This window comes from Falco naumanni, chromosome 1 (genome assembly GCF_017639655.2).
Source record: "Falco naumanni isolate bFalNau1 chromosome 1, bFalNau1.pat, whole genome shotgun sequence".
NCBI classification, from domain to species: Eukaryota; Metazoa; Chordata; class Aves; order Falconiformes; family Falconidae; genus Falco; species Falco naumanni.
The window spans coordinates 66,219,614-66,242,246 of NC_054054.1; the positions used below are offsets into that span (position 1 = coordinate 66,219,614).

Sequence of the window (22,633 nt, forward strand, 5' to 3'; positions counted from 1 at the left end):
GCCACAGAATTAGGAAAACACAAATATGCATTCACGGCATGCTGACCTCAAACCTACACTTGAACATCTGCCACTTTCCAGCCTGTGTCAGGAAAAGGTCTGCACACGTTACTTCTGCTTGAGAAAACATCCTGAAGGACGCGTTTCTCATCATTTACTCATGACCCAAAAGAAAATCCACTCAAAACCTTGCTGTCAAGTTGCAGTATAGTGCAGAGGTGGAAGAGAGATCAGTGGCCTGACACAACAAGGGCAATGTATCACTCATGTGAGTCACCAAACTGGATCACATGGCTGGAAAGCAGCAAGCTCCACCACAACCTATATTCACACTTTCCTTAACAGCCATGAGCTCCGTAGTCCATACAAGTTCAACAACCCCTTATCCCTTTGCTACCCAATCTGCAGACACGTAATACAGAAGAAAATTTGCAGGGTATCTTTCTTCTGAACTCCCAGGCCTTTAACAACTGAAAAGTGGTCTTGTTCTGACTTTCAGCTGGAACCTAGAGCTGTTAAACTCAGAGACCACCACATCCACGCCCTGACCACTGGGCGACACACTTGGGTGAAGAGCAGAGGATCTTCAGTCTAATGCTAGCCCTTTACTGTTTTCCAAGTGGCAAATTTCCAGCCCTCTGCAGGCCTAAGGAGTTGAAAGACTTATAAACTAAACGTTTTAGTGGGTGGAATCCCCTCAAGCAGCAGGGACAGCATGCATGCCCATCTGGTCGGTGGTATGGCTCCAACACAGCAGGGACAATATTTGAATCTTGCTGACCTTGAAGAGACCATCCCAAGCCCAAAATCTGGAAAAGCTGCCAACATCAAATTATTACTGGTCATAACTTAATGACTTTTTTAACTCTTAAACTGCTTACAAGAGTTGAGCCTGGGATAACAAGGAAAAAAAGTCCTTTATGCAGAACATTCACAAATATTTTGTATCAAGACAGAGGAAGAACTAAGTGGCAATAGGCATGTTCCTCTGTTTCACCTTCTCAGAAATAAGCATGGCCTAGCCATGAATGCAAAGTTGCCACATAACTTCCAGTAAGTACTTCTGACATCAGTCTATATACGCACTAATAGGAACTACTGCTTGGAAGAGAATAATAAAAAATATATTATCTCAAATTCCCCAGTCTAAAGGGTCTTTCACAGAGGCATGGTAATCTTGGTGTCCAAGCCCTTCCACAGGCAGCTGAAAGCTTAAGGGAAACACCGAAGCAAATTCATCTTTCCTATTCTAACATATACTCTAGATTTACCATAAAGATCATGGCCAAGACTGTTTACAAGGTCAATATTCAATCCTCAAGTCCTTAAAGTTTATGATTCAAATTCAATTTTCCTTATTTCCTCTTCTAGAATAGCAGTGACCACAAAGAGAAAGCATCCTACCAGAATAGCTGTAGTTTAATCCTTATCTTCAGCCAGAAGGAACTTTGAAGAGTTTGGGAGACAAATGCTACGTATACCATCTGCTGTCTAGACTTGGCTTCTGGAGTATACAGTATAATTACAGTTTCCCCAAAGGTCTTTGTTATTATTCAGGAACACAGCAAGCAAAACAAAAGGAGATAGTGAAGTAATACCATTTGGCAATGACCTATCGCTGTTCCACAAAATAAAGCTATCCACAACGTTCAGAACTAATCAAGCTGTAGCTTCCACACAAAAGCTATAGCCAATAAGCTCCTTCTTAAGAGCTCCCATTTTACAATTCCAATTTGCGACACTAATCATACATCTGCTAGACAAGGAAGAAAGGCCTGTCATCAACACATTAGAAGAAGGCTGGACCCCAGCAGGCAAGCATTCCAGCAGCCCATCTCCCAGACAACAATTACTGGAATGCAAACAGCATGGCCCTACATTTAAATAGAGATTATTCTAAGCAATTTATACCAGTCAGATGTTAAGACTATCAGATGTTAGCTGAAGATGTCAATTTTTTTCAAGTGCTAACATCTTTAAGGGAGATTAGGCATAGAAATACAATGTGGAACAACAATGTGCTTTACCCACAAACTTTACACACCTACCTTTGGATGACAAAAGAACACTAACTGATGCCAAGTTAAGGCCCTTCAGTACATCATTTCATTTTGACAGCAAACCACTGAGGTTCTTTTGGTTCTTAATTCTTATGTTGATTGCAGCTGCTCCACATTAATTTGAGTATGCCCAGCTTAACATTACAAACAATTTTTGTATATAAAAAGAACTTCAAAACATACAAAAACTTGAAAAGTGTTTCAGCAAACATTTCTACAGAAAGTTCTTCACCTGTGTTTGAGTTGTGTGAAGAGAAGAACACTTTCTTCATTCAGAAGATTACGTATGTTATAACCATTTCCTACAAACAAAAAATGAAAGCTTTCTTTAGAAGCCACTAGCAATTTTTGCAGTCCTGTCTTCAGTCAAGTGCATTTTTATTTCATTTACTTTAACAGAAGGAATATTAACCCCTAATCTAGGATGCCATTTCCACAGGCATGTCATTGCATTTCAAAGACATAACAAAGAGTGCAGCTAGTGTAATTATTCTTACCACAGGGTAAATTAAAAGTACATCTTTGCCAAGAAGACTTTTACTGAAAAGAATGTAATGGGCTTGAGCTCTCAGCTCTCAAAACCCACAAGAAAACTTGACCAAATTTACTTGAATTTCCTATAGAAAATCCCAAAAAAACTGCACAAGGAAAAACTTACCTGCATATCTTCACTTGGGATTTGCATACTAACATGACCACAAATTCAGAAACATCTAAAAGCCACTGAATGTCAGGAACAAGCAGCATCCTAACATTCACATTCAGCTACACTTGATGAATTACAAAGACATCACCTGCCACAACCATTGCATTGCCCATCCAGGCATACTGAGATACAAGCTATCAAGAAGCAGGGAAGTATGGAAATGAAGTATAGAACCTTATGGCCATACAGAACTTTCAGCAGTTTAAATAACCTGCTTTCCCAAAAAGCAAACTACACGATTGCCTCTGCAGACTCCTAAACTTTTAAGATTAAAACAAACACACAAAAAAAGCTTCAGAGCATCAAGCATTAATTGAACAATGATTGTTCAGTCAGGATGTCATGGTGAACAGTTAATGGAAAAACAAGCGGTAGCTTGTCATTTTCTAACATAGACTCTTCACATGAAAGCTGCACAAAAGCTCTCTACAGCTTCATGAACAGTCTGCTTTACAACTCCTACAAACTCTCCTGACCAGTGTCTTACCCACCCAGGGGCAGCTTCCCAAATGGAATTCATTCCACTTTCAGAAGGGCAAAATCAGAGTTGTCTAAATTCTCAACAACTCACATGAAAGTTACAAACCATTCCAAAAGACATTCTGCACCTTCTATACATCAAGCAGAAAGCATAAACTATGGTGAACTGATCCAAATGGATTTTCATAATTTCATGCAGAAAAACCAGCCAGCAGATAGTGACCAAAACAATTACATTAACTATCATTGTATTAAGCTGTCTGTTGAGTTTCCCCAACATCATAGTAGGGACAGAGACAGAATACCAAGGAAACTCACTCTTGGAACTTGATAGTGTCATCAAAACTTTGAGGCCAATGCACATAAATAAGCAACGTTTGTATCATTGCACTCAAAGGTTCGGTCACCAACCTACACCCAGTATTGGGTCACATTCCTTTCTTCATTACCCTCTACTTTCCCACTCAAACTTATCTTTTCCCATCAGTTCAGTTTTGCTTCCTAGCATGCTGATTAAGTCCCATCTGTCTCCAACAAGTTGGTTTTAAATACATGCATGTACTTACCTGCTGGAACATAGAAGTAGTCCCCTGTAGTCAGATAATATGATGTCTTATGTAAGGTAACAATAATTTTGCCATGGATAACATGGAAAGCCTTAATGAAAGCCAAAGGGTTCTAAGATTAGCCACGTTTCAGAAAGTTATCCCAGACAACACACAATTTGTTTTGCAGACATGTAACAAACATCAAACTCCAAATAAACTAGCAGGGCTGCAGTCCCTTTTTCCCCACTCTGCTGAAAAATAAGATACACAAAAGGGGGACGGGGCGAATTTCATTTATTTGATACTTTTATCTTGCCTGCAATATCCAGACAGTAAGCATACGTGGACAAATAGATTTAATGTGAAGCAAAGCAGAACAATGTGCAAAGTACCTCTAGCAAGTTTCTTTGGTTATAACAGATTCCACAACTGAAATGCTACATTAAAACCCTGAAATAAAGCCCTGAAAAACCTGTTAACTTTGTATGCTACTTCTAACCACTCTAAGATTTTCTGTTTACTAGTCCATTTTATAAAAATAAGAAAAAAGCATACTTACTATTGTATCCACGTGGACAAACTGGTGTCCCTTTTCTTTAAATGGTTTCAAAATCAATCTACCAGTGGCAAAAGCAGATGTATTCAAATTTTTATATATTTCTACTGATTCATCTTTGTAGAAGCACGAGTGACTGTTTTCAGTGTTAACACATTCTACAAAAAAAGTCCAGGAGATTAACATTAATGCTAATGCATAATTAGTATTGTTACTTGCTCAGTAACTACTTACTAAATCATATGCTTTACATATTGTTTCAGTGCAACATCCCCAGGAGCTAGACTCAGTATTTAGCTGAAAAATCAGGACACTTTTTGTGTCTTCCTCAGAATTTTCTCCAGAAGAGCAGTGAATATTTCAAAAGGTCACCTTTTTATGCCTAATGTGGCATGAATGTATTTTTTTTCTTGTTAAGTCTAAACACTTACTACATAATTCAGAGAGGCCTCTGGTCACATTCCCTCAACTCACCTAGAAGTACTTCCTTATTTGTTACTGGGTCCAGTACAACGGTTGGCTTAGAAGTATCAGCTAGGGTGTGCTTCAGATCTGCAGGTGCCTCACTTCCTGAGGAGACAAAAAAAAAAACAAAAACCAGAAAAATAATCATTCTACATTTTAAATAATTATTTAACCACAACTTTTCCACAATCTTATCGTTCTCATGTAAGTACCTAAACTTGTTTTATTAAGTGACTAAACAGACTGTATACACTTTCTTCAAACAAAAGGAAGCCACCCATAACAATTCTTTGAAAATATAATTTACATTGGAATTATTTCTGCACGTAATAGATAAAGAGTCTCTAAATCCTAAAGAATTTTCCAGGGGAATGCCAACTATTTGTCCTATGATATTAATAACAATATTTACTCAAAAGTATCTGTATTTTAAGAGAAGTGCTCTTCTAGCAACAGATGCTAAGAGGATATAAAATATGCGATTAAGTATGAAGAACAAGTTTTTTCCTTTTACCTACTGCTGATGGGCATCAGGAGACTTTAACAGATACAATATTAAAAAGAATAAGCACATTTCCTTTCCTCAAGAAATACCATTACAAGAATCTCACTGTAAGTTGTAAATCAGAGAACTATTTCTATAATAAAAAGGATTTTTCCAGAGAAGGAAATAGCCTAAGAGTTGATGACAACCTTATGCTTTTCAGATAGAAGAGAGATGCTGAAGAATGTTCACAACAGCATAAATATTCCAAAGCTCTCTTGCAGAACTCTCTTAAGCAGACCACTTCAGCCCCACAGTGCACAAAAATTTTCTTTAAATGCAGTCAGAACAAGGACGTTAAAGGCAAGCTATAGTACTTTACAGGCACTCATGGCTGCTTGTATACTCTTACACCAAGACAGCCAGGGGTAGGAAGAATGCTACTGTGTTTGAAATAGCTTTGTTACAATCTAACCGTATCTCTATAAAAAGAAGCAGCAACAGGTGCAAGTCTATAGCTATAAACACAGATTTTTTTTATTGTATCAATACAATTTAGGAATTTGTTCTAGAAATTCTGTTCAGCTGATGGTCCCTCTGTGTATCACTTCAGACTCAAGGATGCAGCAAAAGCCTATCTCTGAAGATGAGTGTCTTTTAAAGAGAAGATCCATCACTTCTGGAAGACAGTTCAAATGCACCTAAAGCAATCAATAATTCTTGTAAGATACAGTATGAAAGCTACTACCAGCTCAAGTTTACACGGACTGCAAATGATTTATATTAAAACATAAACTGCACTTAGATCAAAGGTTGATCTAGACCAGGATCCTGTATCCCATCAACTGCCAAAAGCAGGCACCCCTTCCATCCCCCAAAAAGCTGTAACAGAGTAACGGCACTTCCATGGAATACTTTCCACCTCCAACAAGGAGCTCAGACACTTTACTTCCAGCTATCAGAATTAAGCGTTCTGTGAATTTACCTAGTTCTTGCCCTGCATCTACATGAATATTTTGATCCACAGAATTCTGGGGCAGGGAGGGAGTCGTGGCATGAGCCACCTTATTTTCTTTGAAAAACCCAGCTCTCATCATCTTCCTTCCATGCCTTCTAGTTCTAATGTTTGAAAACAAACAAACCAACAAAACAAACGACAGCTTATTTCTATTCCCCTTCTCCACGCCACTTATGATTTTACAGGTCTCTCTCACGCCTCCGCAGTACTCTCTTCAAAGCTGAGGAGCCTTCATCATGTAGCTGCTTCTTGTACAGAAGACCTCCCATGATTTTGACAAGCTTTCTCTGAACCTTCCCTAGTCCTACAACTTTCTTTCTGAGGTAAGGAATAAAATTTACATGCAACACTCTCAAAAACCACAAATTTGTACCAACATTGACTGTTTACTTCCTTATTTCTCTAATGATTACCTTCAGCCCTGATTTGTTTCAGAACTGTGTCGGTGCCATATGGCATTTTCCATGTGTGTTAGCATTTATTTGTTCTGTAATTTCACACGGAAATGTTTCAGTTTTAACCAACAGCTCTAGACAGTCCCCATGAAGAAAGGTTCTTTAGCATCAAAACATCTTCCACAGAGAGCACAGCAAAAATAATTTAGCTTTTGGACTTTGACTCTATCTCCCTTTTCTGAGCACTGCCTACATATTTACTATCCACTGGCCATAGAGGCTCTAGCGAAGCTTGTTGTTACTGTTCGTTTAAACAAAGATTTATTGCCCACTTCTGTTTCATGCATTCTTAAAGCTCTTTCTTCATGTGCCTAGCTATGATTTTGTATTTAACCTACAACAGCTTAAAACTATTGACACCGAATGCTGCCTTATCAGATGTGATATTACAGGTATCAGTAAAATGACCAGAAGTTTTTACACCTTAGCTGTGCATTATGAAACTTAAAACATTAGCATCATTAATCAATGAGTTGAACAAGGGCAGAAGCACAGCTTATTTTCTCCAACCCCTGCTTTAAAGACACCACAATACTTCTGGATATGTCCTGTATCTCTTCCTTTCTAATGCCGAGAAGTTAAAGTTTTTACAAGATTATACAGCATTGCTATAGATAAAATAAGAACAAGTTTTTCCACATCAGATCACATTAACATATTTAATTATAAAATTACTTTCCCACAGAAAGAGAATCAAGCTTTTACTGGAGAAAAATCTTAAGCTATTTTTTTTTAAGTATCGAAAGAAAAAAAAAAGTCTGTGTTCATACTTCTTTTATGTCTTTTCTGCTTGTGACCATTGTCCTTCCGTTTAATCTTCCTGTGAGGTTCTGTTTCTGGATGCACTATTCCACTAATCACAAGGCTTCCTGAAACAAAAGGAAGTTAAACAAAGTTCACTAATTCATAATGATTCTACAAGAATGTAGACTTGAACAACCAACAAGCATTTCAGTTGAGAATATATCTGCTTGATGCTGAACTTTTCAGATAGTTTTAGAAAGCCAGAACAAACCATAAAGCTTTTCAACATCAATTATTTTGGATTGCAATACAATTTGACTTGTAAACAGAATTTGATCATATTTCAGGGAAAGAACATTTCAGAAAGCCATGACATAAGAGTAAATTTTTAAGACAAAATATCAGTTTTAGGGACACAAAGAAATACTATTTTCAAGCAGACTAATTAGAAAAGCACCAAATTAGGATGAATTTTCAGAAGAAATCCCTGAGAACAAGATATATTCTATTACACAGGGAACTCAGCACTGAGACTGGATAAAATATTACAATATCTGCTTTGGAGAACAATCCCCACACAAAGATAAATGCTCCAGTGAACGATTTAGTAGATTGTCCTTTTTTCTGCTATCATACAGAGTCTTTGATGTAATAAACCTACTAGTACAGAGAAACTGTTTTGTTCTTCCCTAAACAGTTACGGCAAGGGTACTCAACATGCTCTGCTGATACTACTTCTAGCTGACACATGAGTATCAGGAGAGAAAAAGACTACATGGAAAGATGACTAAACAGATGGAGACCATAAATATTCTACTTTTTTAAAAAAAACACCAAATACTAAGTATCTCAAAGCTTTCACGGCACAATATCAACCCACAGATTTCTCTTTACTGCCCTATCAGGAGAAAGCAAATAGGTATTTTGGAACTAATACCTGAAGGCCTCATTGCATAGTTTACACGCTCGCCTCGCCAATATTCCAGAGGTCTTAGTCGTATCCTTTTTGTCCGACGAACATGAGGTGTGTTGGAAGGCATTACTAATTTAAAAGATGAAATAATTCACATTAAGTTTGAAAGAAAAATTCAGAAATGGGAAACATTCTATATCCTTTCCTGTTGTTTTGTTACCAGGGGGTCAGCACTTCCCAGCTGATATTTATATCACATTGCTGTCGTGACAGGGAAAGGGAATCATGTATTGCCAAAAGCAGTCTTCTGCATACATCAGTATTTCACTCTCCTTTTTCTTCAAACGGTCACCATGCTGGCTTTGCACCAGATTTCATTCTGTGTATCTCAGTGAATCACTGAGATATGAACATTAGGAGCTCAAGCACAAGGAGCGGCAAACACGCTACAACTGTGAAGACAGAGCTCTTGACAAAGACTAGGAACCCTACCTGACTGAGGGATTTCATCAGCACCAGTAAGAAGGAACTGCCTTGGTTATCGCAAGAGGAAAATAACAAGAGACTGCATAAGCAGCCCCTCCTCTTCCAAATTCTAAGTCCCATCTCCAAGATCCAGAAGAGCAGCACTTTTGCCAACAGAAACCCCACACATTTCCAAGATCCTCTCAGATACTTATCTTCAGACTTCCTTATTACATAGTCTCAACTTTAAATTTGTCTAAGTTGCCATATATGAATACAGTGATTCAGTATTTTAGTGTTTGTAAGAATAAAAGCCCCTTGGAGAGCAAATTAGTCAAGAATACTCGAATGCTAAAGAAAATGGTAAATAAAAAAAAACTGCTGAAGTAGTTTTTGAAGGCAAACAACTATAGCGTTGTGCACAAAATAATACTTAAGGGAATGAAAAACCAGTAAAAACAGACTAGTATGGACCACAATTGACTGCGTGCCCATTGTTCCATCCTATCCGGACTTACATCGCCACAGAAGGCAAGTTATTTGCACCCTCAGATACACTGTGTAAAACTAATTCGAGCTCTACCGTTTTCACTAAACCATAAGAGTTTATCTTGACTCAATATTACATGAAAAATGTAAACATGACAGGCAAAAAGGTAGTTGTTGAACATAGTAATATTCCATTTTTAAAAGTAACTTAAAAATCAGAGCAGGGTTATAGATCCTGAACTAACAAGCTTTAGCTGTAAACACTGATTAACACATGAACACATTTCCAGGTGTTTTCCTGTCTCCTTCAAGTTGGACATGTATTTGTATTTATGCACTTACATAAAGATATTTTAAAATAATCTTACCTATTTTATGCCTTGCTATCTCATCTGACAACAGATGTCTTATTTGACAATTCAAGTCTTCAGAATTATCTGAAAATACATAAAAAAAACCACCACTATAGGCATTTACTATTCCTAACTTACTCAATTCCTGACTACACCCACTAGAAGCAACCAAAGGTAATACAAGCAGAAGTCCCAGTTGCTGTTCCCCCTAACACTATTTTCTTTAAACATATATGAAACCCAATGTAAATAAACAGTATATGTAATAACGGTTTAAACAGTATAAGCTTGAAAATGCCATGAAAACTATATATATTCAAGTAAATATTCCTCAGATTCATCCCTCTGATAAGCAAACATTAGTAAATATAACTACACTTATAATTTTATGGATCAAAGTGTAAGGACGTTTAGCTTTATACCACTCAAGCCTAACTTTGTAACAAACTTCTTACTGGAACACACACAAATCTAGGTCTCTGAAGCACTGCATGAACTAGTAACATTCACAACTGGCTCTAATACTAACAAAAAGACTTTCTGTCCCCAGGGCTCATATTCACTACAACATGTGCTACTTGTGTAGGGAAACTTAAAAGAAAACCAAAATATTTCAAGGCAAACAGGCCATGATTCCATAAGGCTGTACAATTTGGTCCAGGGTGGCCTGAAGTGATCGTATATACTACAATCACATGGCAACACACCAAACCCGTGAGTCTAAAAAACTCATTCAAAGTATTTTGGAAAGGTAAGCCTTATGTGGTAAGCCAAACCACATAGTGCTTGTCCTTCCAAAGCTACACTACATAAAGCTGGCATACTGTACCGCTGGCAGAAATGTAACCACAGCCAATACAATCTGCATTTCTTACTCTGGACAAGCAGAATATAACAGAAATTGCTGTATCATCAACTACAGCTTATAAGAAAATTATACATACAATGCAAGAAAACACCAACTTTAAACATTACCTGAAGATGTATATTCCGGTTCATAAGACTCACTTCTGGAAGAGCATTTATCACAATGTTCTAGAACAGCCCCACTTAAAAGAAAAAAAACCAAAACATACCTGCTTGAATATCTTAAACATCAAAGGAACATTACAGCACTACCAAGAATAGCAACTTTCAGGTTTTTCCCCAAATCATGGGGGGGGTGGGGTGTGTGTGTGTGTCCTTCTAAACATGTCTGTACCAATTAGACACTGAAGCAAATGACTGCTACTCTGCTAGACCTGCTAATCACAGGTCTGAAATTCAGCAACTGCTCCTCTACTCAGGTCATCAGGCAGATCAACTAGTGCTCACACTTTCTCTCCAAACAGGTTTCCCAAGTATCTTGTAACTTTTTTTTTTTCCTCCCTTTTAGAAGAAAGACCTTCTCCTCTCCTCTTTAGCATTACCTTTTAAACAATTTTCCATAGACCATGATTATAGAAATGCTTTAAAGAAATGTTTTGTACACTGTTATGGAAGGACAGTAAAACAGTTTGAAATTGTAATTTACGGTATATATTCTGTTATAAAATCTTCTCCATAAAATGACAATAATTAACATGTATGTAATTCACCAGAGATTCTCTAGCAATCAAATCCTTAACAGCACTTCTCTTCCAGCCTTACCACCAGTACCCCCAACCTTTGCTCCTTCCCCCATCTACGGCTGTGCTTCACTGCTTTTACCATACCAATGAAGTTCAGCTGTGATCCACCTAAACTCCAAAAGATGCATTTCAATGCTAGATGAGCAAACCTACACCACAGATTTGTCAATTAAGTCTGCAGTGGGGTCACTTAGAATAAAAAAATAAAAAATTTTCAGTAAAATTACAACATAAGAATTTAATAAATACACAGACAGCCATTCCTGTTTGCTTTGTTAATAAGTTCCCATCCCATGAAGAAGAAATGTCCATATCTGCATGTGCAAACAGAAGTTTGGATTGTAGATACAGTTCTACACCCTACTTAACAGGAACTTTATTGGTATGGTTGTTATTAGTTCTAGGAACACTGGTATTTCTGTTCAAAGATCACACACTAACATGGAAGCAAGCCTCAAAGGAAAAAAGCATCCCCAATGGCAAGAAACTTACTAGGACCCCATACTAATGGCAGGAAGAAGAATTTTTTGTTTATTAACTGTATTAGCACGGTATTTAAATACCTCAGGCTTGAATCACAATCCCCTTTCTACTAGGTTCTTCGCTACTAGAACACAGAATGCAGTAGTAGTACCAAACAGCTGTTCTGTCCCAGTGGGGCTGAAGTGGGATTAAATGCAAGTTTCACAGACAACTTGGGAAATTACCTTTCATGACCTATAACCTTCTCATCTGCAAATGAATCTCTAGAAGAGAAAAAATTATCATTATTATTACTACATTTACTGTTAAGACAATTTCACTTACTGAAAGAAACCTGCAGGTCAATAATTTTACGTACTGCACAGAACTATAAAAAGATTTTTAAAAAAATTTAAGAAGCAATGCAAACAACAGTGATTAAAAACTCAATTGGAATGGTTAAAGAAACTTCCTCTTTTGATTACCAATCATTAGTAAAGTTACTTCCACAAAAATAAATATATATGAACAATTGCACACTATATTTTCCCAATTTATATAAAAAGTAACAAACCTGACAGTAAAGTTATTCTATGGGTGGTGGGGTTGTGCACACGTGTGTCTTTTTTTGTTTGTTTGTTTTTAAACTGAATCTGCTACTCAAGTCTCAAAAGAACACTTCAAAAATTCCAGCGCAAGTTTTCTTATGTAGGAGACACTAGATCTGGCACCCACCTTTAAGAATATGATGTTGATTACCCAATTTGATTTCTCTATTAGCTCTTCAACCCGTCTGAAACTGTCACACAGCTCAACTGGGCCATTGCTGCTTAAACGTTAACAAGATGTGTTTAATTAACTACCAAGTTATACCACACTTGTAAGGAATTAGATTAAAAGCTTACTGTAGTCTACGTTGCATGTTACATTTTCTCACATTCTTTTTTATTTTCACATCTGATAACTTCCCTTTTTTTCTTGCCAAGTCCTGTATAGAAGAGTCGTCAGAATCCGTTTGAGACTCAGTGTCCTCAGGGTCTGAGCAAACATCTTTACTGGTTCTGCAATGAATCTTTTTGGCCGATACTTGTTTCTTTTTAGATTTCTTCACACTGCCTGTGAGATGCTGTAATGTTTTTACAGGAGTTTTGTTATTTGCACCACTATGTGACTCCAATGCATGCAATACATTTTTAGGCTTTTTAGGCTTTTTGGGCTTTTTAGACTTAGCCAAATTCTGAATCACAGAAGTCCGTAATTTCTGACGCAGGGGTGAGGTAGACACTTCAGTCAAATTTACAGGCTCTCTTTGAAGCTCTTCTTCACCAGGTTTGCTGTCAGAAGTCTCCTCCCTTTGTAACTGTGGCTTTTTTTTACTCCTTTTTTGGCTAGATTTTTTAAGCTTCTTCCTTGGACTTTCTGCCAGTGTCTTAGCTACTCTATCTTTTGGAATTTTTTGCTTAGCAGTTGGTTTCTTGTGAACTAAATGCTGAGAAGCTTTTGAAGCTGACTGCAGATACTCAGAAGACTTGAGATTCTTTTTTGGAGACACAGTCTGCTCTTGCTGATGCTCAGCTAAGGGCATAGGCAAATCCTCATTTGCCATCACCCTTGTTTTACACTGTTCCGCATCAGATGCTTTTGTTTCCAATCCAGACTGTAACATCCGTTCCTTGGCTTCTGGTTTCCAGGACGTGCCCTTTTTCTGCTTTGAAGAGCTTTGCCTATGTGCATCCTTTTTAGTCTTTCCTATCAATACACAAAACACTTAGACATTAGTATCTTTTCTCATTATATGAAGATACATTTTGACATCTTCATATACAAAAATAAACCAAAGAATCAAAACCGAAAAAAGTATCACAAAACCAGATTTTTTTCCCTGATGGTTAACAGAAAGCTTTATCTAAACATGAAAAATTCAAAACAGAATTTTTGGTGTACTTCCAGTATTTCCTAGCAGAAAAAAAGGTCAGAAATGTTACAGTCAATCTGCTTTCCAGTTTTCAGCGCTTCCTGCTACAAAACCTTAACTCCTAAAAACCAATCCACTCCAGTTCAAACCACATATTTTAACCTCCTTTCTATGGAAAGAAGCAAAAGCTTGTGGGTACCTACCTTCTTTGTCTTCTGCTCATAAGAAAAAGCAATACTGCTAACATTTTTAATGTCCTAACAAGAAGGGCTGGGGGGGAAGGGGGAAAAAAAAAAAAAAGGCGGGGGGGAGGGAGAGTGAAGACGCATCTGTCTCAGTGCCTCACATACACCCAAACCTAACTGCGCAACTGAAACATCAATTAGGTATCCATTAATGTCTCTCATCTACTTTATCTTTAGTTCCCAATAAACCACCACAAAAACATCCAGTAATATGACCTGGAAGAAGTCTGAAGACCTGTCAAATAACTTACCCACAGGAGTACTTATTTGCCTTTGAGATTTAGGCACCTTTCCTTCAGTATCTGACACTGGATCAGATTCTGACATTCCTTCCAAGTCAGGTATTCCAACATCCAAATCATCCATTTTCTGTTTAGTAAGTCCTTCAACCTGTACTCTGTTCTTGCCTTTCTTCCTCTGTACCTTCTCTTTTTCAGAGGGTTGAGATTTAGAAACAGAAGTTTCAGAGCCATCTTTTTTTGATTTTTTGTTCTTATGGGGTATTGAAAACCAAGAATCAAAAGATATATCATCTGACTCATCAATTAAAAATTCACATTCATTTTCTATTACTGCATCTTTCACAGGAGATGATGGTGGTGGTGGTATTGAGGCTGCATACCTAAAGACAGGAAGGACAAAGTGTTCACATCATTTGGGAGGAAAAAAATTGACTTTCCATCTTGCAAACCTAGTGGTGACTCTAGCCTAAACATGCCACATAACAGTCCTCAAAAGAATTATTATAAAGTTCATCACTCACTGCCCTTTAGCTTCCAAAAAGAGCACAAGGCCTGCTTCTCCTTGCTTTGGCCTCATATTCATACCTCATTACTTCTCAGATGCTGGATAGTCAACTTCCTATCTAACCAGTCAGAACCATAATAACTCTGAAAAAAAGACTGCTTGATCACTGCTGACTTCAGAATCACATAAGCTTTTGCTGAATCCTCCAACCTACCTATCAAAACATCTCAGGCCTGATCTGAAACACTAGTCAACAGCTACATACTATTTTATTGGCAGACAAAAGCAACAGTGCTGTTAGGATTTAACAGCTGAAAATTTTGAAACAACCCTTCAAACCTCTTCTCAAATGGCATTTTTCAGTAATGTTGGACTATCCCAAAACATTCTCCAGGGCTACGTTTATAGATAGAAGCCCACTGCTGCAGTACTCAGGACTCGGTTATTTTACTAGCAAATTATGTTCCATATTAAGCCTCAAAACAAACCTTTTTCCAAGTGTTCCTGTTCTTACGGATGCTAAGGTGGCCAAAGAGAAAGACTTCTTTTCCTGTACAGAAGACACAACAGTATGTTCTGTTCCTTGCTTGTGAACAACTTGCTCATCTCTCCCAGTCTGAGGTTCTTTCAAAGTCTCAACTTCCCCGTGGCTCTCCACTGCAGCAGAAGCATTTTGGTCATCAAAACATGACCTGTTGTATGAGAAACAGCATTCAGGTACGATCCTATAAACCATCACTACATATTAAAGTACTGTGTGGATGGACAGGTGCTCTCATTTTTTCCTGCTGACACAGTCTCACTTCTTATGAATGAGCTTCCACTTGGTAAATTGCTGGAACACAAGCCAGCAGTATCGCTTCCCAGCATGGCAGCAAGTGTTCAAAGCAATGAGGAAACATGTGGTCAGCTTGTGACTCTTGATCAAAGTGAGGGCTGCTCAGCAAGACAAACTCCTCATTTTAGGAGAATGTGCTTCAGAAACTGTCAGGTTTCCTAGACTGTAGGTGCACTCTCTTACCAATCTTACTCCATCAATAGGGGTCAATGGGATCAGCCAGTCCCTCTCTATGATCTACCCCAGAGATTCAGTCCTCCAGGAAAGTAGCACTGTGGCTGGGACCACCGGCCACTATTGCTGCTGGGCTTCAAATTTTCCAAAAAGCGCATAACGCTCACAAGTGAAGTTGTTCTACTTTGTACAAAACATTTGTATATTCAGAGCAAGAGGACTGATGACTGCTCATCTCTGCTTTAACAATTTTTTTTGTTAAATGTTAAGGACAATACTGTCATCAAGATTCACTGAAAAAGCCTAGACTATCTGCAAAGCTGATAATTTTGGGTACTTCCCTGCAAAAAAAGGAGATCAGATCTATTCTGACAGGCTCCATGCACTTGGGTACTGCACTTTTGGGAATTAACCCTTATCACCAGAATATTTCATAAAAAACAATTCTGCCCTTTCTAAACCCACATACAGAAATTTTCTAAAAAGCTTGGAATTATTTTTATGAGTTCACAATCCAAACTCATAAATGAGTGAACCTACCATGTTAATCTACACTAAGACGGGGGGAGGCGGGTGGATGGATGGGACAACATGGATGGACACATGACACCACCACCACATTCAGCTTTACTTACACACATATAGGAGAAACTTCCATTTCCTCCGCAAGAGGTGATCCAACAGACTCATGATCATCCTCAGAGTCCAAAAATAAGTAAGGACTTTTGCATGTTGCTTTAACATCTTCTAATATATTATTTGTTTCTCTTTTAGACACAGGAGACTTTGCTTCTTTAGAATCAGCTACATCATGATGTATTGCAGGCTTCGGGGGTGCTTCATCTGACCGTCCTGCCATATAAAGAATAGCTTTAATTCTTCTACTCAAAATCTTACAAAATCCCAAGAAACAGTTACCCCAAAAAACTTAATTCAATAACCAAGCTACCAACCTCTGCTGCTGACAATTTTTGGTGGCGATGGAGGTAAAGACTCTGTAGAATTACAGGCTCTTTTCACGGAGTTAGTTAATCCTGTCTCTGGCTGTCATAGCCGATAATGAATAATGAGACAAAGTAAAATATTTGATAAAGCAACAGTATTTTGACAGGAATATATCTACAGAACACAATATAATTTCTTTCCTTTAATTCTTACTTATTTGAAGCACAGTTCAATTTTAACTAAACACTTCAATTTTCTATCATGTAAGACTTTTTAAAACTAGCTGTAAAAATTCTGTACAGTGAAAATCAATTTGCAGCTTTGAACAGACATCCTGCTAGACTACAGGCAAACTATTTACCCTTTTCATTAGAGTGAAATAATTTAAACAATCTAGTTCCCCTTTATGAACTCAGGCTAAGGTTTTGCAAGTATTACTTTGAGATTATATGGTATTCTAACATCAAACTAAAATAAACAAACATCATTATGAAGGATGACTGTTCTGAGCGCCGCCATTAACAGAATATCCTACTTTTACAAAAAACTACTAGAATCAAAATATTAAAACTAAATACAAAGCCAGATTATTGGCATCAGCCTCTCAGACAATACACTCTTAAGCCCTTCAATTTATGGCCACTCTTCAACAAAGTTACAGATATGCAAAGTTATTGTACAGATAAATGTTTATCACAAGTTGACAAGCTGCTTTTATAAAAGAATCATCTTTCAATGTTACTGTCCATTGAATACCTAAGAACTGTGTCCATATATCTGGCAAAGTGACCGAAACCAATCCAAACAGCCATCCCCACCCACCAGTTATAAGGCAGCATGCTTCAGCCTGAGACCTTGAGAAATTTAGCTACCCTCACCAAAAAGCTTTCATTAACAAAAATCCAAAAAATTAAGCTATTAAAGAAATCCAGTTACAGAATATTTACTATTACAGCACAACAAACTGAGAAGAAAACATTATCAACAACTATTGCAGAAGGTTAAATCATGACTTATATTCTAACACAAGTGACATATTGAACTTATTCAGTCAACATTCATACAGAACTAAACCCTACAGAACCAAACTTGTACCCAAGTGAAACTGTATCCAACGCTACATTGTGACACTGCCGGAACTAACTTACCTTTTCGCTCTGTTTCCTCTTCCTATTTCTGACACCAGGAGTTGAACAACGAGTTGCACTTGGAGAGCTTTTTGCAAGATTGTCACAACCTATACAGAAAAAAACAGTTTGTAAGGGATTCTTGGAATTGTCCAGGTTTCAGTTATTTTTGCTAAGGCTCGTTAAGATCACGTAAATCCAAACATGAAAGAAACCAGCTGCTCAGGGAAAAGATTACCTTTGTAAGACAGCTAAGACAGTTTTAAGTGACTGCAAAGGGGATACTTTTAAAAACTGTGAGAAAGACTTTATTTGTATCCATTTTATCTCTATCTTTAATTTCTATTATTTGCCACTAAATGTAATACTAGGAAGAAATTAATTTTTTCTTTAACCAGCAAATTAAGCAAAACACCAAATAAAAGCTTACTTTCAAAGCAATCCTTTATGAATTTCAGTATGCTTTGACCTGGCTGTACATCAACCTTATTTCTAGAAAGAAGAGAAAAAAAATATTTTCAGTCAAAAATACAAAATGTTCCTATCCCAGCAATACAAAAGTAGTGAAGTTCTTACTACTTAATATTTCAATCATTATTTCCACTAGTCCCAACTTTAATAGATTTTCCCTACCGCTTCCCTTGCACAGCTGTCTGCAAAGGAACTTGTCTAAATAAGGATTCCAGGAGAAAAAGTCCTGCTGCCACAGACTATGATGGGAATTAAAAGAAAACTACCGCAACAGCACTCAGGTAAAAGGCCTTTGGGATGATGAGAGATTCTTGTGTGAAATAAATTTTTAAAAAAATCAGTCCTCAAGTAGTGTTGCTGGATCAAGCAGTGATCCAGTCTCAGCAAACCCAGATATGAAATGTGTAGGCTGCACATCTATCCCATCATGCGAGTCACTCTCTGCTTCTCTTTCTACCACTTACCCACAGTTATCCTGTACTTGTACAGAAGTTTCAGCACCAAGAATTGGCTTGAGGTAAGTCATACGCAAGCGAACAGGTCAGCTGCTTGGATTACTATTTCAAACCTCCCCAGCAAAACTGAAAATGGCAGAAGTGATCCACAAGCCAAACCACACTGAGCAAAACCAAAATAACAAGAAAAAAGCCATGGAGCATTTCTCTCGTAATGATTATTACATGCCTTTAAAAACAGGTAATTTGGTAGATTTGGTAAGCTCATGAAAGGCGTATCTAAAAATGGATTCCAGTAACAGAAAGCCCACAGACTTCTGACATGACTTTAAAGAAAGTAAATACTCAAACTCATATCTAACATTTACCAGCGAGAGCCAAATAAGCTAGAACTCTGTGTGGGCTTCATTTCTCTACCTCTTGAAAGGCAAAACGCTTGCACAGACTACTGCTTCCATGCTCAGGCAGCCTAGCCTGCTGCTTCAGCAGAGGAATATAAAGGAAATGCTTGGTGCTTTGTCCCCCAGCATAATTTGCGCCTCCCACCACTAAAAAATACAAGAAATTTGGGAAACATCATAGGATCAGTTCGATAAAATACATCAAATAGTTTTCACATTAAGCTCTCAGACAAAATCAAAATAAGTCTTCCAAACAGTTGTATCTAGGAATAAAAATTTAAATGTAAATTACCCTCCTCCATGGCAGAATCTTGCTCTGTAGTCTTTCTTAAAATTATTCTGTGAAGAAATAAAAATCAATTTTTATTAAGCATGGTGACACTTGACAGAAAAACAAACCAGCGACTGAACTGTTTCCCATGTAAACGAGTCTCAAGGATTCCTGATCCATCTGAAACTAGCAGAATTTACTGCAGCCCTGCTTTTCTTAGAATGCCATAGTAGCTACAACCCCTGTAACTACTGCCAGAAATTCAGCTGTCCTCAAGAACCATCAAGCATCTGTTGTGTTTAAGTCAGAGAGACTCACAGGAGAGTTACATGACAGAAATCACAGAGAATCTAAGGATTTGGTTAACACTATGACAACTACAGAAATAATCTTGTAAGTGAGGAAAAGGAATGAACTACTACAAAGCAAGCTAGCACATAACCTTACAACATATCCACTGCTCTGTGAGAAGTGCTCACATGGAGATTCTTACCCTGTGTTTATCATAGGAAAGACCACGTTGACAGGCAGCGAGAGCACATCAGCTGTTCCATGGCAGAACTAAAGTTTCTACTAATTCTCAGCACTTCTTCATGTACTTAAACCCTGAGTTTAAAGTTATTTGACTAGTACACATGACTCCAGTCATCCATTACTGCAACTAAAGTAACCGTTCAAATGACAGGTGCTACTTTTTACGCCAACAAATGAATAAAGCCTACTGAGCTGGAAACAGGCAGACTGTAGAAGATAAAAACAGGACAGAAGGGTAAGTCAAGAAAAACTGAAGAGCTGGATGCAGGTTTTCACCAGCATGACAACAAAACATCTCAAAAAAATTCTAAACATTTAGCTGAAAAACAACTATAACTGGTTGTTCATTTGTGTAAACTGGAATAGAGCACATATGCCATCTGGAGATTACCTAGTCCTAATACAACAGAATTCAGTACATTTTTCCTAAGTTTGCCATAATGACATTCATAGAATCAGAGAATCGTTTCGGTTGGGAAAGACCTTTGGGATCAAGTCCAAACATTAACTCAGAACCACCAAGTCCACTCTAAGCCTTGTCCCTAACCACCACATCTAGATGTTTTTTAAACACCTCCAGGGACGGTGACCCAACCACCTCCCTGGACAGCCTGGTCCAGTGCTTGACCATCCTTTCTGTGAAGAAGTTTTTCCTAAAATCCAGTCTAAACCTCCGCTAGTGCAACCTGAGGCTATTTCCTCTTGTCCTATTGTTCGTTATGTGGGAGAAGAGACTCACCCCCACCTGCCTACAGCCTCTTTTCAAGGTAGTTGCAAAGAATGATAAGATCCTCCCTGAGTCTCTTCCAGACTAAACAGCTCCAGTTCCCTCAGCCACCCTTCACAGGACTTGCTCTCTAGACCCTTCACCAGCTTTGTCGCCAGTCTCTGGACACGCTGCAGCACCTCAGTGTCCCTCTTGCAGTGAGGGGCCCAACATTGAACACGGGATTTGAGGTGCAGCCTCACCAGTGCTGGGTACAGGGGGACAATCACTTCCCTGGTCCTGCTGGCCACACTATACCCAGTACAAGCTGGGATGCTGTTGGCCTTCTTGGCCACCCGGGCACACTGCTGGCTCAGGTCCAGCCGGCTGTCCACCAATAACCCTGAGGCCCTTTTCCACTAGGAAAAGTACTTTGCACTTCTTCGTGATTCCTCTTTGAAAATTACTTCTAGTAACAAAAATAACTAAAATATACATGAAGATCTATTCCACCGCAAATTTTTAATATCACATTAAACGACTAACCAGAAGTCATCACTTCATAAACAGTGCAGAACCATATTCCACAGCAAAGCGGTCACTTGGGCTTACACTCCTTCCCCTTGCGGCAGAGTGCAGTATAACCAACTGGCAAGCAACCTTCCATATAAGAAAATGAAAAATTCCTGTAACGGGTCCAAAAGAGCTTTTAAGAGTTTATTTCCTGTTACGTTCACACCTCACTATACATAAACGGCTTTTAAAACTGGAGCTCCCCGCGCGCCTCTGGCAGAGGGCGGCGGGAGGAGGATGGGTCCGTCCCCAGCCCGCCCGGCCAGTCACCCACCGGTTGCTTCGAGGGTAACGCGCGGGGAGCTCCGGACACCAGCGCCAGGCGCGGCTGCAGGCGGCTCGGACAGACAAGCCCGCACAGCGGACGGGTTTCTGCCACCAGCCGGGGCCAGGAGGCAGCACCGAGAACGACAGCGGCCCCGCTTTCCCCGGGGGAAGGCGCGGGACGCCCAGCCCACACGGAAGGACGGCCCCGCCCGCCCGCCCGCCCGGAACGCGGCCAGGAGAGGTCCCCGCCACGGCTGGTCGGAAGGGAACGGCCGCTGCCGCCAGCCCCCGTCCACGCTCTCTCACCAGCGCGTCCGCCATCCCAGGCCGCCGGGACGAGCACTGACACTGAGACTCCCGAGCCGAGCCGGCGCGCCCACGCCCCCGCCACCTTCCGGCGTCGACCGTCTTCCTGCCGCGCGACGGCCACGCCCCCTCCCGCCCACCCCATTGGTCGGCGGCCGGCGCGCGCGCCCAGACCTCGCGGGCCGTTGTGGCGCCTGCGCAGTAGCCGGCGCCCCCAGGCTGAGCGGGCGGGCGGCGATGGTGCACAGCCCTACTCCCCGCCCGGGAAACGGTAGTTCGCGTCGTCAGGTTCCTGAACGCTGCAAGGCATCTCCAGCCGCCGCTGGGCGTTGCAATTTTTTCTTTTAAAACATTAGTGAAGAACTCAACAACGAGCAAAAACAACCGCTGGAGAACATAACGCTGCATCAGCCGCAGTGCCTTACAGTACCTGCAAAAGTCAGACCCGATACAATTTTAAATGCTGCTTTTTATCACACACCGGCAAGCACGGAACAAAGTGCTGGCTCGGCTTCGCCAGCCTTGCCGGGCGAAGGTGCAGGCACCCACGTTTGTCAGCTCTTCTGCAGCGTTCAGCAGCGAAGACGAATTCTGCCATTTAAATGCAATCAACAGAGAACATGTACAAAAAATCTGCAAAAATCTGAGGACATGTACCTATTCCCAGCCATGTTTAGCGATGACGTGGAGAACTTACTTTCATATGTTAAGGCTGAACCCCTCTTCTGCTAGCATTGCTAGCAGCTGTCTGATCCACCACAGATCACCTTACCAGCTCCTTGTGTGCTCATTACCCACACAAGCACAGCTGTGGAACAGAAAAAGCCATGAAGACATTCAAGAACAACTC

The 22,633-nt window shown here is 39.4% G+C and overlaps 1 protein-coding gene across 3 annotated transcripts in view; it reads right to left on the minus strand.

Moving 5' to 3' along the window:
* Positions 1–21,907, minus strand: part of CENPC (centromere protein C) — a 33,177-nt gene extending 11,270 nt beyond the window's left edge. The window contains exons 1-18 of one of the 3 annotated variants that reach the window (XM_040597108.1): positions 21,784–21,907; positions 19,419–19,465; positions 18,230–18,291; positions 17,821–17,909; positions 16,681–16,771; positions 16,363–16,579; positions 15,204–15,407; positions 14,220–14,590; positions 12,714–13,557; positions 12,054–12,092; positions 10,712–10,785; positions 9,752–9,820; positions 8,454–8,558; positions 7,543–7,641; positions 4,825–4,920; positions 4,354–4,508; positions 3,813–3,903; positions 2,293–2,362 (exon numbers count right to left, since the gene is read on the minus strand). In XM_040597108.1, the coding sequence (XP_040453042.1) occupies positions 2,293–2,362; positions 3,813–3,903; positions 4,354–4,508; positions 4,825–4,920; positions 7,543–7,641; positions 8,454–8,558; positions 9,752–9,820; positions 10,712–10,785; positions 12,054–12,092; positions 12,714–13,557; positions 14,220–14,590; positions 15,204–15,407; positions 16,363–16,579; positions 16,681–16,771; positions 17,821–17,909; positions 18,230–18,291; positions 19,419–19,465; positions 21,784–21,798 (2,738 nt within the window). In that variant the 5' untranslated portion in view covers positions 21,799–21,907. Of the gene's footprint in view, positions 1–2,292; positions 2,363–3,812; positions 3,904–4,353; positions 4,509–4,824; positions 4,921–7,542; positions 7,642–8,453; positions 8,559–9,751; positions 9,821–10,711; positions 10,786–12,053; positions 12,093–12,713; positions 13,558–14,219; positions 14,591–15,203; positions 15,408–16,362; positions 16,580–16,680; positions 16,772–17,820; positions 17,910–18,229; positions 18,292–18,734; positions 18,842–19,418; positions 19,466–21,783 lie in introns of those variants that run through there. The other 2 variants (XM_040597128.1, XM_040597118.1) reach the window with 2 other exon arrangements.
* Positions 21,908–22,633: the final 726 nt, after the last annotated feature.